Source organism: Propithecus coquereli, unplaced genomic scaffold (assembly GCF_000956105.1).
Source record: "Propithecus coquereli isolate 6110/MARCELLA unplaced genomic scaffold, Pcoq_1.0 Scaffold477, whole genome shotgun sequence".
In the NCBI taxonomy this organism is placed as follows: Eukaryota; Metazoa; Chordata; class Mammalia; order Primates; family Indriidae; genus Propithecus; species Propithecus coquereli.
Window position 1 is genome coordinate 777907 of NW_012150585.1, and position 18271 is coordinate 796177.

General features: G+C 42.4%; 1 protein-coding gene across 1 annotated transcript in view; it reads left to right on the forward strand.

The window, feature by feature from the left end:
- Nucleotides 1-4033: 4033 nt before the first annotated feature.
- Nucleotides 4034-18271, forward strand: part of KMT2A (lysine (K)-specific methyltransferase 2A) — an 89093-nt gene continuing 74855 nt past the window's right edge. Inside the window, exon 1 of the mRNA XM_012655431.1 lies at nucleotides 4034-4482. Within this exon, the coding sequence (XP_012510885.1) occupies nucleotides 4051-4482 (432 nt within the window). The 5' untranslated portion in view covers nucleotides 4034-4050. The remainder of the gene's footprint in view (nucleotides 4483-18271) is intronic.

Here is an 18271-nt window from a genome sequence, read left to right on the forward strand (position 1 = left end):
GTTAATTCCACCACAATATTGGTTTGCCATGAGAAATCTTTCCAGGGGAGGAGAAAAGTGAGTATCTAGAGGTCCCTTTAAACCAAAAGTAACTCATGAGTTTACAGAAATAGGCAAAATTTGGGGTTCCCTTCTTAAAAGTTTCCTTCTGTCATTTAGAAAAAAATTTAAAATATTGCATTTTTATTAGGTTGGCAAAGATCAAGGTTAAAGAAATTCTTTTTGGAAGGGTGTAGAGAATGAGGTACTTTTAAACATTGCTGGTAGGAATATGAATTAGTACAATTTTTACTGGGGACAACGTGGCAATATCTATCAAATTTATAAACATCCATACCTTTTTTTTTTTTTTTTTGAGACAGAGTCTCACTCTGTTGCCCTGGCTAGAGTGAGTGCCGTGGTGTTAGCCTAGCTCACAGCAACCTCAAACTCCTGGGCTCAAGTGATCCTTCTGCCTCAGCCTTCCGAGTAGCTGGGACTACAGGCATGCACCACCATGCCCGGCTAATTTTTTCTATATATTTTTAGTTGTCTGATTAATTTCTTTCTATTTTTAGTAGAGACGGGGTCTCGCTCTTGCTCAGGCTGGTCTCGAACTCCTGAGCTCAAACAATCTGCCCGCCTTGGCCTCCCAGAGTGCTAGGATTACAGGCGTGAGCCACCGCGCCCGGCCAACATCCATACCTTTTGACTAAGCAATTGCATTTCTAGAAATCTACACTATAGATGTATTTGCATATTTGCAAAATAACATATGTCCAAAGTTATGTACTATAGCATTGTTTGAAATATAATAGATGGAAAACAACTTAAGTGCTCACCAGTGGAGAACTGATTAAATAAAGCTGTATCTATTCCATATCACCCCAAGAATGAGGAAACTGTCTACTGATAGTAATGATTTCCAAGATACATTAAGTGAAATAAGAAAGATCCAGGAAATGAGTTCGATATGCTTTCATTTATGGAAAAACTTCTATATGTATATGCTTTTGCAGGTAGAGACTATTTCTGGAAGAATATACAACAGATAGTAGTTACCCTTACTAAAGGGTAGGATATGACTGGGGCTGGGGGGAGGGTGGTTCAGAACAAAAGTGGAGCGAGGACTTTAATTCCTTTATATTTTTAATCATATGAATGTATTCGGTATTCAAGAAAAATAAGTTGAATTAAAATTTAAAATCCAGAATAAAGAAGTAATGGAAATTATCCAGGGGAAGGGAGAAGGAGGGGATGGGCAGAAACCTACCTAACCGGTAAAATGAATGGGAAACTCCTATAACCATGACTCAAGCATTATAAAAGCAATTCATATAACCAAAATTATTTGTACCCCATAATACTTTGAAATAAAAATAAATAAATAAAACACATGCAGTTTAAAGTACCTTATGAATAAGGCATAGAATGTGTTTTATGATCAATGGTATGGTTAATGAATATTGGTGTTTCGATCCTGCTACTTACTAGCTGTGTTGCCTTGGACATTACTCTAAGCCTTAGTTTCCCCAGCTGTGAAATCAGAATTACCCCATAGGACTGATGAAAACTGAATGTACATAAAGTACTTAGGCGCACAGAAGGCATTCAATAAATGTTAAGTTATCATTAATATTTTTGCCCTAAAAGCTGCAATAATAAACCAAATTCTGATTTGCTCTGGCTCCTTTTGGACTAGTCTGGAGGCAAAGAGACACTAGATGATTTTGCGAGTTTTTCTACCCAGAGGCTTGAGTCTGGGGACTCCACACAATCTTCAAAGACGTTCTTCCTTCTTGCTGCTGCCACCCAACCTGCTACCACCTGTGTTAAATGAAGTGTGCTTGAAGTGAGGTTACACAGAACCCACCGGTTTATGTTTTCTCAAGGGTGGAAGGCGGGAAGAAATCCTGTTGACACAGTTATATAAAGCCTGTCACTCAGTCCCCTGCCTATTACCTCTGCAGACCGTTATGCATATTAAAGAAGGGGGGGCGGCAAATACAAAAGAAAAATAAGCGAGAGAGAGTGAGAGAGGGAACAAATCAGGATGCTTGAGGGAATCCACGTGGTCGCCAATCTGTAACTGATCAGCTATACTGAAGCAAAACCCCAGCGCCCAATGCTAAATATATTGCAATGGAGAAACCGTCCACAATGGGGTGTCTATGCACTTAGCAGAGCCTTGGGGTTGCAGTTTAAGATCCTCCTGCTACTCCCATCCTTTTTGAATCTAGTAAACCACGCGATATAACAACGGAATCTGCTTGTGTGTGTGTGTGTGTGTGTGTGTGTGTGTGTGTGTGTGTTGTGTGAGTGTGCACTTTGCAAACCATCTGGGCCCCAGCCTGCGCGGTTGGAACGATGATCGATCCGGGACGAGTTGGGGGAGTTGAGGCTTGCCTATGTTTCCTCCCTTTCTCTGGTTTTCTCTAGCCCCCATCCTATCGTTCACGTTGCACAAATGTTTCGTCAGTGGAGGGACGTAGGTTTTCAGCACCAGGAGCCTGTGGACCTCTGGAGGCGTGCAGTGCACCCTCCAGAGAGCCGGAGCTTAGTGCAACCTGCTCACCGCGACCCTCCCCCTCCTTCCCAAATTCGCAGCCCCAAGCTGTAATATTTCATGCAGTGCGCTGTACCGGTGCGGGAGTCCAGGAAGGCTGCGTGACCTTCCAGCGAACTCCTCCTCGGCTGGGGGGATGGAGGCTGCCCCAAGGCCTGCGGGCTGTATCGATCCCCCAGCCTCAGCCAACGCAAGTTCTCCCGGCACAAACCCCTCCCTCCCGTCTTGGCTTTCCCAGCCTAGCAGGCTTCTAATGCCTTGCTAGAGGCGCCCTTCCCTCTTTCCTGCAATAAAGTAAACCCGGTGGATATTCATCCCCCGCCTTAACCCTCCTCATTCTTTCCCCCTCCCCCCTCAGCTGACTAACCCCGCGCACAGAGCTCGCCGCCGGCGGGCCCCTTCCACCCAGTGTATCATAATGCCCAACGCTCTCCTCCTCCCCCTCTCTTAATCAGAAACGTGCTCGTGAGCCCCCCTCCCTCTGCGTGCATACATTAGGGTCTGCTTTGCATGCAGCGGCAGGCAGAGACCGGAGGAAGAAGGGGTGGGGGCGCTTTTGCCCGCCTCTTCCCTCCAGGCCCCGTTAGCCACCCAGCTTCAGCTTCGTTGTAACACCGCGTAGTTAGCGGAGCACGCCCTGGCCCCTATGCCCGGGCAGGAGAAACACAACCCAACTCCGCAGAAGGGCACGAAAGCCAGACGAGTGCACACTAGAGCGAGGAGGTGGCGGGAGACCTGCCACTTGGTGTGTGCATTTTGGAGAGAGTTCCAGCATGAAAATGGGAGGGGCTCCTTTTTATTTTTTAAAGCGCGTTCATTGAGGGCCTCTCTATTTTGCATATAGTAAACTGGGCAACGCTTCTGTTTTGCATGTAGTACAATAAAGGCTCTTTTATTCTAGAAGCGTTCGATTCTGGCTAACCCGTCTCGTATCCGTGCCCCGAGGCGGGGGAGAAGGCACACTCCTCCCGGACTCAGCAGCCGCGTTATACTGGAAGCTGCTCTCCCGGGCGGTTCGATTCCCAGCGCGTCCCGGGAACGTGTGTAATCGGCCTCTCGGTTCTCAAGGCTGCAGGCGGCCCGACTCCCTCCGCCTCCATCCTCCCAGTAGTCCTCGCCCCCTCCCCCTCTCCCCGGAACCCGCGCTCGGCTCCGGGCTCCTGGGCTTCCTTCCCCCCTCCTTTTCCCTAGCAATGCCGCTCCCGGAGGGCGGGGCATGCAGTTATCCAGGTTGCCGGGCGGCCGGGCGGGCAGGAGGCGGCGGCCCGGGCCTCTGGATGGAGTAGCAGCGCCCAGGCGTCAGAGGCTTAGGCCTGAGGCTGGTACACAGATTGCAGGGCCGGCGGGCGTGGCCCGGCGCTCTGCATGGCGGCCGGCAGGGTGCAGGCGGCCGGGCGGTGCCGAGCGGGTTAGGCAGGTTCCGGGGCTCTCTGGCCCCCCCTCCGCCTCCCCGCCCCCCTGTGTTGTCGCCTCTCCCTCTCGCTGCTTCACTTCACGGGGCGAACATGGCGCACAGCTGTCGGTGGCGCTTCCCCGCCCGACCCGGGACCACCGGGGGCGGCGGCGGCGGGGGGCGCCGGGGCCTAGGGGGCGCCCCACGGCAACGCGTCCCGGCCCTGCTGCTTCCCCCCGGGCCCTCGGTCGGCGGTGGCGGCCCCGGGGCGCCCCCCTCCCCCCCGGCTGTGGCGGCCGCGGCGGCGGCGGCGGGAAGCAGCGGGGCTGGGGTTCCAGGGGGAGCGGCCGCCGCCTCAGCAGCCTCTTCGTCGTCCGCCTCGTCTTCGTCTTCGTCATCGTCCTCAGCCTCCTCAGGGCCGGCCCTACTCCGGGTGGGCCCGGGCTTCGACGCGGCGCTGCAGGTCTCGGCCGCCATCGGCACCAACCTGCGCCGGTTCCGGGCCGTGTTTGGGGAGAGCGGCGGGGGAGGCGGCAGCGGAGAGGTAAGGGGGCGAGGAACCCCCAGGTCCGGGGTCTCGACCCTCTGTGGAACCCCCTCCCTTCCCCTATCCGGGATTGAGGAGCATCCCAATTCTGGGACCATCCTGGGGTCCCTGACCCTGGGCAAATGGCCCTTCCATCTTGGGACCCCCATACAGGGCTGCAGACCCCTAGGCTCCCCCGCCCCAGGGTTTGGACCCATCTGACTGAGGGCGTTTGCCTCCCACCCACTTGCCCCTGACCCTTCCCCAAATCCCTTGGCACAGACCCCCTCGCCGGGGTTTCCCATCCCGGGACTGAACCCCTCCTCCCTTTCACAGATTACCTCATCCGAGCAAGATTCCTCCCTCCCTCCCTCCTAGAGACCTGATCCCGCCACATCCCCGCCTCCCTCTCTGGGCAGATGTGTTACTCCTAGGGCAGTTTTCCTCTCCGGCATCTCTCGGGTGATGGCCTCATCCAGGGCCACGTTCTTCTCCTAGCCCTTGGGGATCGATGTCCCTTGTAGCACCTTGCTTCTGAAAACCTGATGAACCCTCCTCGCCCCATCTCCGGGCCAGGTCCCTGCACTGCCAGCCACTCCCCCTTCCTTCACCTCCACCCCCTACCCCAAGCAGATAGATCCTCCCCCAACCCGCCCTACCCCACTGGGGAAAATCTCCTTTCCTCTCCACCCTGCCTCCCCGCACCTCCTTTCCCTTCAAGATAACGGTGATCTCCTCCTACAGCAGTCTGTTCCCCCATCTTACAGGGCTACAGTTTCTAGCCTATTGGTAGCAGGGAATTACTCTACCTTCACGCCACCCTTTCCCTCCTTTAGAATGAAGGATTAGTGGCATCTTTGAGGGGAAAATAGTCCGCTGTTCCCAAGGCTTAGAGAAGAGCAGCTTTCCACCACTCCCCCTGGAGAGGAGGCAGGCTTTCCCCCCAGCTCTGAGGAAGGGGGCCCCTGTGAGGGGAGGTGTTTGTGGGGGGACTTGGGCAGCATCCTCCCAGGGGAAGCAGCTGCTCTCCTACCCCACCCACTGCGCCTGAGAGCACGCAGTCTCCAACCCTAGCTCCCTCCCGCCCTTCTTTTCTCGACATTTCATTATTGATCCACCTTTTGCTAGGCCAACCCTGGGGCTTGGAAGGGGTGAGGGAAGCCAGGTTGGGGTGAGGAGAGTAGATAAGGGACAGTTATACTTTAGTGTGGTGCTGGTGGTGGTTGCTTTGGGTTGAGAGAAAGAGGAGGATTATGAAGCAAAGTTATTCCTTAGAAGGAGGGCTTAGGGTTCTCTCTCTTTTTCTTAAAGGGGACCCAAGGTGGATGAAGGGTCAGAACTTTGCCCCTTCTCCTTTAGCACTGGGGTGAGAACTGGGATGCTTTTATGAACATTATTCAGTCCCCTTCAGCAAAAAGGAAAGTTGCCCTGGGAAGGGAAGTTGAGTTCAGGTTCAGCCAGTGGCGTTGCGCATTTGTTTTCCATTGGATGCAGAAGGGGGAGTTTGAATGTAGCGGGGGAGAAGGGGATGGGGGATGCTAGCAGGAGGAAGAGCAGCTGCTTGGGGCTGAAGCGAAGGGGGGTAGGGGGTTACTGCTCTGGAGTGCTCTTGATTGAAACAGAAAGGGAAAGATAACAACCAGCCGTTTCCTGCGTGCTCTGCCGTTGGTGCACACAAAATATCCTGGGCAAACCCCTTGTCCCCTATTGTGCCCCGCACCCCTTTAGATTTACGGAAAGATCCTGGGAAGAAGGGGAGGGAGGAGATCCCAGGGACCCCAGCCCCTCCTTTCAAGGAGCTGGCATTTTTTAGTTGTTAGTCTTCCTGCCTCCTTTTTTTAATCGTTTCTAAGGCAGCCTGATCAGGAGGCTGACAACAACCCGCCTTCTGACAGAGCAAGGAGGACATGATGGGGGCGTGTTCCTTGCTATGTAGCTAGCTGCAGCGTCCCCTTTCCCTGCCTCTCTCTGCTCTATCTCCACCTCCTTTTCCCAGCCTTCAGAAGGCAGCTGCAGTCAGCAGGGTTGTTTGAGACTATTTATTGGTTGCTGTAGATTATTATTTTTTTTTGAAAGGCCAATTCTGTATTTTTTAAGCTAACAACACAGATCCCATGTAGTTGGAGAACCAAAGGCCTCATACATGACAAAAAGACTGAACCGTTCAGGTTACTTGCATGGAGTTGGTGCTTAAATGTGAGTTGATTTTGCTTTTTTAAAAGATACAGCAGCAAAAAAAAAAAGAAATTACTGACATTTCATTTACCTGCTTATTTTCAAAATTGAGACTTGGTTATGTGTAGAATTGTAGCCCCATGTATATTTGAGTATAATAAGAAAGTCTCTATTAGGAGAAGTTAGTCTATTTTAAGGGGATCCTAAGAAGCGCTTTTTCTTGTTTAGCATGCTTATGTCTTTTATACTGAAGGACCAAGTATTCACATTCCAAATGTTATCACATATTCAAAAGCAAAGTTTTATGCTGACAGCTTCCAATCATAGCTTTTCAAGAGACTGGTTAGAAAGAGAGCCACCTGGATTCAGGGACCTAATGTCTGGGCACCAGAATATTTTATCTGTTGGTCTTTGACAAATTACCTTCAAAGTTTTAATCAGGTGCTAACGTTTTCTTATCCACTGGCATTATGAGATGATTGTAAACTAGTGTTTTATTTTGCTTAGCAATAGTATATAGTATAAAGCTTGTTAAGGAATTAGAGTTATTTCAAATAATATCATATTTATGAGGTTTTCTTTTTTTTCCTTTAAACTTTTGCCAGTAGTTGCTACTTCATTATGACAAGAGTGGTTGACTCCTTATATTAAACTTCAGTATTTTTTTCTGAGTTGGGCTTGAATGAGCTGTTGTTCCATGGGTAAACTTTTTATGTGGTAGATTATGACAATCTAGTATGAATTGATGGTATGCATTGAGTACTGCTAAACCAGAGTGATGGTGTCCTCTGACCTGGTAGTTTTCAGTGTAGAAGCCAAGCATTTTTTTTTTTTTACATAATCTTACAAATCAGTGATAAAGTTCCTAGAGGGAAATTTAGGGCTCACCCTGGGCTGACATAGAATTCTAAAGATTACTTCTCAGGACTCACTCCCAGCTCAATGTCAAGTCTTGTCTGGATTCATGAAGAAATGGTTATATGACCCCAGATGATTCTAACCTCTGTAAATTCTGGTTTGCCTTAAGTGAATAATGACTATAACTTGCCTATAACAAAACCTAAGTTAATACTTCTAAAACTAGGTGACAGAACTTCCAGATCACTTTGCTCTTTGAACTCTGTTAGCCGTGGGAGACTTGTCTTTCACCTCCATTAGTTCCTAACCTATCTCTTTGGGTAACAACTACTTTTAAGAGTTCTTCATCACCAGATTCTTTCACAATGGTATTATTTTTAAAAATACATAGGTGTTGCTGGTCTTTTATTTGGGATTTCTGAATGATCTTAGGAAGTAGAATTGAAGTTGTATTTTGTTGAGCACTTCAAGAAATCACAGAGGTCGATTTTTTGGCCTTTCCTCTCCCCTTCTCTCCATAGTGTCAGTGTGCCATTTTTCTGAAGAGTGTCTCAGGTAATGTTCATACTACTATACTTTGCCATCTAAATAAACATAGTACAGCAGCATCCTCTCTGTTGACTAGAATTTGGGGTGTTTTAATATAAACCCCAGAAATAGTTCATTTATCAGCAGCTAGTCTTTATAAATTTCATAGTCCAGTACCTTGCGTACCACTTCACAAAATGTTGAAAGTAAAATTTCCATCCTGATCATAACATAGCAAATTTTAGTTAGGTATAAATTGAAACTGAATTACAATGTTGGTGTGTATTTGAAATTGCAGTTTAGTTCATGTGGACCGAGGCAGGCTTTTGGGTTGGACTTGAAAAGATGATAGTCCTGTGGCTGAAAGGTAGGTGGAAAGTGTCTGTGATTTTTTTTTTTTTTTAATGTTCATTGGGCATATGTACAGAGAGTAGGAGTTGCTCCTTCCATTGCCTTTACAGCTAATCCTAAAATTGGCAAAAGGAAAATGAAGCAGAGAACACAAGTGGAATGGAGTAGAATAAGCTTCAGAGTGGAAGTCAGCAGTCATGGGCTCTCATCTCATTCGTCTCTGTCACTGACCAGTTACGAGACCTTGGGCAATTCATTTTTAACCTTAAATTTCTGATCTGTAAAATGATAGCCTAAATAGCTCATGAATCTTTCATGCTCCAGTATTCTGATTCCTCTCTATTATGTTATTTTTTTTTTGTCAGATCGTAATTTCTTATTCTGAGTTTATTACAAGAGTCAGCGTCAGTGAGCCTGGTTTGGTAATTTTTAATATCAGATTGTTCATTTGTCCATTCAACTGGCATTATTATTAGGAGGATAAATTTCACTTTGGTGGGAAAGTTTTCATTGTGCAGAAAAAATACAAGGACTTTGATGAAGTTGACCAGTTTCACTTATAAAAAGAATAAGGATAAAATTTTAAATGTAGTTCATAGAACCTATAGAACCCTAGGCATTATCTGGTGTATAGAGGCCCTCTTGTTTGGTAAAATCATTTTCATGTTTTCGTTGTTGTGGATTCCTGACTATCCAAAAGAGAAGTTGTTTTCAGTCTATGCGGTGTAGTCCTTTAGGTATGTGAGCTTTTAAATGAAAAGAAAAACCCAATACATCAATGTATTTATAAATCCAAAGTGATAGTACCTACTTTGCAGGAAGTGGTTGTTAATATGTTCTGAAATGAAATACTTTGGTTTGTACTGAGCATTAGAAATGCAGTCTTTGGAACTTTTCTTCATCTCTCACTGAAAACCATGTGACATGTCCCCATCTTTCTCTTCCATTTAATTATTTTAAGGCACATGGTCCTGGAGGAAATCAGCATTCACAGAAGAGTGACTTATCTTCTGATTGGAAGTTGAGAGAAAATGGTCCCATCTTGACTTAATTCTCATCCCTTTGCTCACCTTGGAGCTGTCCTTCCATAGAGCAGCTGTGCAGATTCTGTATCAATTGCCTCCCTTTCCCTGTGGTTAGAGGGGGTGGCAGCAGTGCTTTGCTTGCTCAGAGGCATAACAGACTGCAGTGCCTCTCTCTTTTGGAAACTCACTGTGTTTTAATTGTAGGTCTCCTAATTAAGATCTCTTTGTGCCTGCCCACATTCCACTAGTGTTGGCACAGAACTTCAGCTTCCTTCTAGCACTTAACTGAAGGCCTTCAATCGGGCCTTTTGTGAATATCTTGTCTCTTTCCATTCTTCGTCTGCCAAGGTGGAGAGCCCAGTGGCATAGACCTTTGAGAAAGGGGGAAGCTTTATGACTATCACTATTTTAGGAGGAATTTATTTCAGGATTGCTGGGATGGGACCTTCCTTTGTTTGCATATGTTATTTTCAGGGATTAAGAAAGGTTAAATTACTAATGAGTCTGTCATGACGTACCTACATTTTAATAAAATTCTTAACCCTGTAGGCACCATAGGAAAGAGAATGCTAAAGAGTTCACTCTTACGAAGTATTTGCTTGGTTCTTTTTTACTCTGGTTTATGAAGCTTGGTGAATAAAATCTTATCATGGAGTAAATCAGAGACTTGTGATTTTTGTGGGTGGTTGTGAAGACAATCAAGTGAAATTATTGATTGCTCCTAAATTGTATCAGATTTTGAAACATAGACTGAATGAAAGGTTTGAGATTGGAATTAACTTTTTTGATTAGAAAAGACTTTAGGGCCCAGGCATGCACTGGCTCACCCCTATAAACCTAGCATTTGGGAGGCCAAGGTGGAAGGATCACTTGAAGCCAGGAGTTCAAGACCAGCCTGAGAAACATAGCTAGACACTCTCTACAAATAAAAAAATTTGGCCAGGCACGGTGGTTCACACCTGTAATCATAGTACTCTGGAAGGCTGAGGCGGGAGAATCACTTGAGGTCAGGAGTTTGAGAACAGCCTGAGCAAGAGTGAGACCCTGTCTCTACTAAAAATAGAAAAAATTAGCCAGGCATGGTGGCAAGTGCCTGTAGTCCAGTTATTCCCAGTTGTTTGGGGGGGTCGAGGCAGGAGTTTGAGGTTGCAGGTGAACTGTGATGATGCCACTGCATTCTAGCTGGGGCAGCAGAGCCAGACTCTGTCTCAAAAAAATAAAAAAATAAAAAATTTTTAAATAAGCCAGGCCTAGTTACTTAGGAGGCTGAGGTAGGAGGATCACTTGAGCCCAGGAGTTTGAGGCTGCAGTGAGCTATGATGGGCCACTGTACTCCAGCCTGGGTGACAGAGCCAGACCCTATCTCTAAAAAAAAAGATGACTTTAGGAGGTTCTAGAAATTGTTGAGCTGATTAAGAATAACCTTGTAGGCTCTAATATTTCTTGAGATGTTCAGGAATTGGCTAGGCTTCTAGAGTAGTTTCAGAACAAGATAGAATAAATTTTCTGGAAAAAGTAGTTTGACTTTAGTTTCCATTATCTTAGGGCTCAAAATACAGCATGGTTTACCAGATCTGTGTGTAGCATGCTAGAGAAAATGCAATCTTTTACTAAGAAAAAGGAATCTTAAATCCTTCACCTGGACCCAGATGCTTTCATTGACCACATCAGTATGAGGTAGACAGACAAAGGGCTATTTTTGTTGTTAGTGTCATTTCATTGGTTGTGAAGGAGGCCTGAAAGAAGGAAGTACAGGATCTTTTATGGCATGCATGAAATAAAGCTGGAGGCATGTGCTCTTATACCTGAGTGGGTGGTTTTATGGCCTAATTCTCTAATTGTTGGCATTTATGACAGTGTAGATGCTACTGGCCCTGTGGCTGAGGTAGATTATGCTGGGAATAGGGAGAGAAGGGGGTCCTTTTGTTAGCCTTTTCATTTTCCCCCACAATACGGTCTCTGAGAAAGCCCTGAGGAAATACACAGACACTTGGACTGAGGGAATGACTTCCCGTAAAATGGTTCTTTATGTTTTTAAAAAGGATGAGCTGCTTTTCTTGACCTATCCAAAGAAATCCATACCAGCACTGTTAAATATTTCAATGAGCTTTTTACCTTGTCAGGTTACACACCAGAAAAGCCAACCACGAGGCTGTAGCTGCTGCTAAACGCTTGCTTCTAAAGACTAAGACAGTTGAAAAGAGAATTTTGTTGTCTGATTTGTAATTGTTGTGGATGATGTAAGTCCTCTTGTAGGATTAGTACAAAACTTCTTAGATGCCAAACTTGGTTTAACTTTTTAGTTGTCGAATATACTAACCTAATGAATTTTAGTTTTAAGGAAACAGTTAATAAGATGTAAGTGTAAGAGTTAGTTGGCAGTTTTCTGTGCAGTGTATGAAAATTCCCCTTTCCTTGAAATGAGTAGTTGTTTTTCTGTTTGACAAATAGACTGAAGGGATTTCCCCACATATCTTACCTTTAATTATTGCTACGGCAATACCTTGTGAGGTACCAGGGGGTAGCATCTATTCCACTGGCATTTATTTCAGGAATTGGAGTTTCTTCCATATATAGTATTTTATCTATTTTCTTGCATTTCTGGTTTTGTGTTTTGCTGGAATATTTGGGTGTAGATGTTTTGATATTTTTCAATAGCAAAAGCTATGAACCTTTCTAACATTCCAACTGTTTTAGAGATCCAACCATTATTATCCATGCTTTACTGAAGCGTTGTTTCATTCTCACTTTATAGCATCAAAGTAATTGTGGCTTTCTGTCTTGAATTAGGAGAGTAATATTACTTGTAAGGAGCATTTTTGGAGAAAATTATTTTCATTAGGCTCTCCTTTGTACTCTAAGTTCTAAAGACTAAGGAGAAATTAATCCTATCCATAATAAGTATATTATACCTAGAGAAATTAAAATTTATACAATAACTTCTGTCCATGCATGAGTATAGACTAATTTTTAGATCAAACACAGACATTGTCCCTAGATTAGTGCCTTTAATTATAAGCAGTCAAACCTGTGGATAACATCTCTTTAAGCTTAGTTAATGAGGAAATCCTTTTGTAATCTCTTTGGGTAGGATTTTTTATTTGTACGTATATAAATACCTTTACAAAGGAGAGGGGGGGAATGTCATAATCTAATCTGTAATAGTGTGAGATAGTATAGCACAGTAATTAAGAGTTGTTAAGACCACGGGCTTGGGTTCAAATCTTAGCTCCACCATTTATAAGCTAAATGACCTTGGAAAAGTTTGTTAACCTCTCCATGCCTCAGTTTCTTCGTTTGTGAATTAGGAATGATCATCCTTTATAATATTGTGAGGCTTGATTGAGATCATGCTTGCAAAGCACTTAACCCTTTGCCTGGTGCATGGGAAGCCCTAATTATTATTAGAACTGAGAAACTGAAAGAATATGAGTGTGATAATCTTTTTTTTTCCCACTAAGATGATTGGTTTTTATTACACTGAGATGTATCTGCATATGCGTGCACACATACACCTATTTGAGTGCTATAAGTTCAACTTTAGGATGTTCTTGATTTTGGTCTGGGTGTCAAGATCATCTATAGACTACATGGAACCAAAATGAAGGCCAACTACCATCTTGGTAATAGTAGATACCATTGGTATCCAACTAAAACATAATAAAGAGATAAGGCAAAGAAGAGAAAAAAGAGAACAAGACAGTAAATAGGCAGGTGGGATACCAAGGAACAAGGAATACAGTGCTTCTGTCAGTTGCATAATTATCAGGCCAAGGCAGCTGTATTGGGGTTTCTGCTCTTGGTCTCTGTAACTAGCGTTGCTGATCTTTTATGGGTATGAGCACTTGGTGATCCCTGAAAACAATTCTGAGGCTCCTCAGGGTTCTTGGCCCCCAAGTGTAGATCCATTAGTCTGTACTTGGTGGCTGTTTGATATTTGTTCTCAAGTTTCACCTGAGGGAGAATGAGTGCTGGTCTACAGAGATCAATGCAGTTAACAATTTAATTATAGAAGAAATGCTAAGTTGTAGGTTATAAGTTCTGGAGGTTGGAACTTAACTTGAGAAATAAAAATAACCATAAGTAGAATGGTCAAAAATAGATTAAAGCTTAAGAATAACTAGTAGAGGGTACTATGATTGAGGAAGAGAAATACCAGCCCTGTTTTACCTCTCTTAAAAAAAAAGGTTTGCTATCATACTCAATACCCTGTCTTTACAGATGAAGAAACTCAGACACAGACAAGTTAAATAGTTTCTTTAAAGTCATATGGCTAGTAAGTGGCAGAGCTAGAATTTAAATCCAGACCTACATCTATTTAAAAGTTCATTCTTGCTCTCTGCAGGGTGGTATCTTTGTCTTTCTCTTCCCACTCCCATCTAATCAATTTCTGAGTCTCATCTTTTATGTTACTCCAGTGTTTCTTTAATCTGTCCCTGCTTTTCTGTTTCTACCATTCTAGTTTAAATTTCTGTTACCTTTGCATGGATTGTTGTGGTAATCTCCTAACTGATCTCCCCATCTTTCTTTTCACTCTACACAGTGTTGCCAATGGTTTTCTTGAATACAGATCTGATTATGTTACTTCATTCTTAAAAACTTTTGACTTCTCACTGAATATAAGATAAAATTTAAAATTCCTATCCCTTAATAATCTAGCTGGCCTACATTTCTGTATTTTGAATCGTATCTTCTGAATGCTCATTCTCACTTCTTCTGTGCTTCAACCACATTGGACTGCTCAACTATTAGCTGTTCTCCACATTCTTTGTGTATCTGCCTTTACAACTTTGCTAAAGCCTCCCCTTTGCCTTAAAGTCTTGCCCATTTTGACCTTTGCCTCTGGCCTACTCATCTTCCATGGCTCGACTCAGATCCCCAGATCCTAACTCTTGCATGAAGCTTTCACAGATACTACTACTAGTTGAACTCAACTTCTTTCTTGTTTTCTTATTACTTTATACCTTACCCTTAAAGAACTTACCCCAGGATACCTTATGTTGTGATACTTTCAAATGTGTCTGTCTTTGTCCCGTTAATTAGATTGTGACTCCCTTAAGACATGGACATTTGAATTGAAAATCTGATGTACACACAACTTTTAGGAATTCTTTGCAAGATCATAATTATATAAACTAGGGAAACTTGAACAGGACTACTAGCAGAATAATTTTGACTAACTTTTTAAAACTACTGAACTAAATATGACAGAGGAAAGTGTAAGAGCCATAATAAGACATTTTGGTAAAGGTACTGATTGGGGTTTTGAAAGTGAGGTTGAGGTATTCAAATGGGATGGTATTATCTTTTATGTAGATAATACTTAGCACTGATCATCCCCTTACTTGAGTGTTGTTTCCATTTCTAGGTTCCTCAACTTAAAAGGGATGAGGAGACCTTGGAGACGGTTCTGAGGAGACTCAAAAGATGATTATGTGACTGGAAGTCAGTCCTATGAGGAAAGGTTGAGAGAATGAAAGGTTAAGAGGCAACTTAATAACTCTTCAAAATACATGAATGGATCCATTATTAGGAATGGTAACCAGCTGTTTTCCAGCTCCACTGGTACTAGAATAAGAGAAGTAGGTTTAAACTGAAGTAAGGGGTAGTTGTGTAAAGAACTTGTTGCTAATGATGGTTGTCATTATAGAGATGGTAAAAAGATTACCAAAATAATTTTATCATCTTCTCTGGAGGTATATTTTTAAAGTACAGTACCGCCTGTGTTTGTATAAAATGACCTCTCAAGCTACTTTCTCCTTCTGTAAATTAATAAATATATTCTTACTCAGCTTCTTCAGGACATGAATCATGTGTTATACTTCTTAATATTCCCCAAGGGGTCCTAGGGCCTCATGGCTCTCTAAGAAGTATTTTATTTGAATTGTCAATTTATGGCAATAATTAATTTTTAGTAGTAAGCTTCCAGAGAAATATCTTATGAAATAATGATTTTGTAGTAGTTTTATAAGGAGAATAAAAATTTTCTAAGTGGAGCTAAGAGAGAAATCTTAAACATCAAGAGAAACCAGGGAAAACAGTAGGTGTGATTTCAATATAGGAAACAAATAAGTATTTGTAACTTTTATGTCCATTTTCAGTTGCAATTTAAAGAGATATGCTTCAGAATATCCATTACTAAGGTTATCACTGCTGTGGATATATTATAACAAGTGCTTGTAAATCATTTCCAAACTAATATAAGTTTACTTCATGTGAATTAGTATTATAAAAGCCTCTGACCCTTGGCTTTTGAGGCTGTGTGGAGGGCTTGTATTACTCAGAATGAAACCTTTTTAGATATGTTGGGTTGCAGAAAGCATTTCCTGTACAGTCAGAATGAAAACTGTGAATTGGGATTATTCATATAGATTACCAAAAGTCTGGGCAGACTGATATAAACACCAACCAGTTTTCCTACCAGCTCTTAGCTCCAAAACCTTGACTAGGTTATTGAAGCTTTAGGACTTTTGAATTTAGTACTGGAATTCTGTATGAATTCTGTCTTTTAAGTGAATTGATACTAGGTTTAAGGTTAGTTACATATATTGAATATTTTCTAAGTTTCATATAATAAATGGTATTCACTTTTAACCACAGTCTCATAAAATGACTGAGGTTCACAGGTGAAGCTGGATTTTAGTAGGAATTCTGAAGTGGTGGTAAAGTAAAGGGCAGTTTGACTCCCTAATTATAAAATTGGGTGTCATTTGAGAAACTGGGGGAATTGGAAATAGAACAGATTCATACTTTCCCTGTAACTTTCAATTGCTAGTCATATAGGTATAAATTCAGAAAGCAGGAGATTATAAAAGCAAATAACTCTCTTATGGTTCTTTATTCTACTTGAGAGACTCAGTGTTGGGGTAATAAAAAATACCAGGGACTTCCTTTTTTTTAAAAATAGGTTAATGCCACCTAATGTGGGCTTCTCAGAATGTGATGGCAAACTTCCAAATATGATGTGGTAGTCAAAAGAAACCAATTGGTTTTTCAGAATATTAAGAACACAAAATTTCCCAACTCATATATTTGAACATTAATTCCTAAAAAATAACAGGTCAAAATTGTGTTGGCTGACTTGGTGGCTTTGTTGTTTTGCCAAGGAGAATGTTCACTTTTGTCATCTAACTTCACGTTCCATCAGAAAACTGACTTTATAGAGAGATAACCATGTTTACTTTTTAGAGGGAAGGAAGTTGTGGATTCCTCAATGTTACTCCAATTGCTATTGGTCATTCAACAGCCCGTCTTCCCAGAAGGAAAGATACAACCTGACTTTTGCACCAGGATAAGAACAAGCTGGAAGAGAAAAACTGAAATTCCGTAGTAAAATTTTGTGGTTGAATGAGGATATAGTTCTAAATGAAGTTAACTGCTTAAAGTTGTCATATGGGGGACCAAAACCTCTTATAATAAAAAGAACCATCTCTGAGAACAAAGTTGGTGTTTGTTTAATTTTTCCAGCCTATTCAAATAGATCTGGTCATTTTGTGGTACTTTCCTGTTAGAAAAGAATAAACCTTGTGACTGTGATGATAAACTTAGTTTTCTACTGTGTATCAATTAAGGGGGCCTATTTCTTCTGCTTTAGCAAGCAGATAAACCAGTTTAGACTTGGAACCTGAGGTGTCTAGAAATCTACCTTTCTTGGATTCTTTTTTTTTTTTTTTTTTAAGATTTTGCAGAATAAATTGGGGCATTGCTAGGAATCTGAAAGGTTTACTATCTGAAGTAGTACATTCATTTTGCTGGTTTTTTTTTTTTTTAAAGATGAGCTACTTTATGATTATCTCTTTTCCTGAAGCAGGGTGGGTGGAGTTCACCTGTCTAATTTGCTTAGCTGTGTTGAGCATCTTTGCTTCTTGCTCTTGTTGACATGGAGTGGGGATGAGGGGTGCTTCTTCTTTCTCTAATTACAACATAGGTAGCATTTGTGTTTCTTAGGTGACAGTTGCTAGGTAATACTGAATTAAATATTTGAAAATTGGACTTCATTCTTGTGTGGGTAAAAATTTTACCTTCTGTAGTTATTGAAGAATAGTGTATTACTGTTTTTGCACTCTTTAATCCTAAGCGACCTTTTTGTGTTAACGTTTTTCAATATCAGGCAGAGATCATATTTAAAACAGTTTAAATCTCTTCCTATCTGTTATGCATTCAAACAATCACAGTTCTCTTTGCTGCACCAATAACCAGAGATTATCTGCCCTTGTCCCTACCCCGACAATCTGTTTATAAGAGACTCCAATGTCAGTTCAATACTGTATACATTTATCAGCTGGTTGAATTTTAGTAACCATCTTGGCATAAGAAGTTTGCCTCTTGATGTCTGTGTATTTGACTGTGTTTGAGTATATTATACTTTTCTTATTGATTCAACAACATTATTTTTATATTCCACTTTTGGAAGTGACTTACAGGTGTCACTAATTTTCTTCTATTACAAATGATGAAAAAGTGCCTGCAAAGAGGCTCATCTTCCTAAATGGCCACTGTAAATATAGCACTCTACAAAGTAAGTAGAGACAGAGATTATAAAATCTAATTAATTTTTCAAAGAACATCTTTTATATTCCAGGCAGATGACCAACTGCTGAGGCATTGGCATTGGACAAGTCCCTTCCCTTGTGAAACTTACTATCTGATTTCTTTTTAACGAGCTCAGCTTAAAATACAGCATGAATATAAGCACTAAAATTATAGTACTTTGCAGTATACTTTGGAAATTAGTAATTTGAAAGTTGAAGCTCTCAAAACTAGTACAAACAGAATTGGCCTTGGGAACAATTCAACTACTATTCATTTACTGGTTTGCTGATTCTTGAGAGTCATTTGTAGTATACCAAGTATAATAAACGAATCAAGAG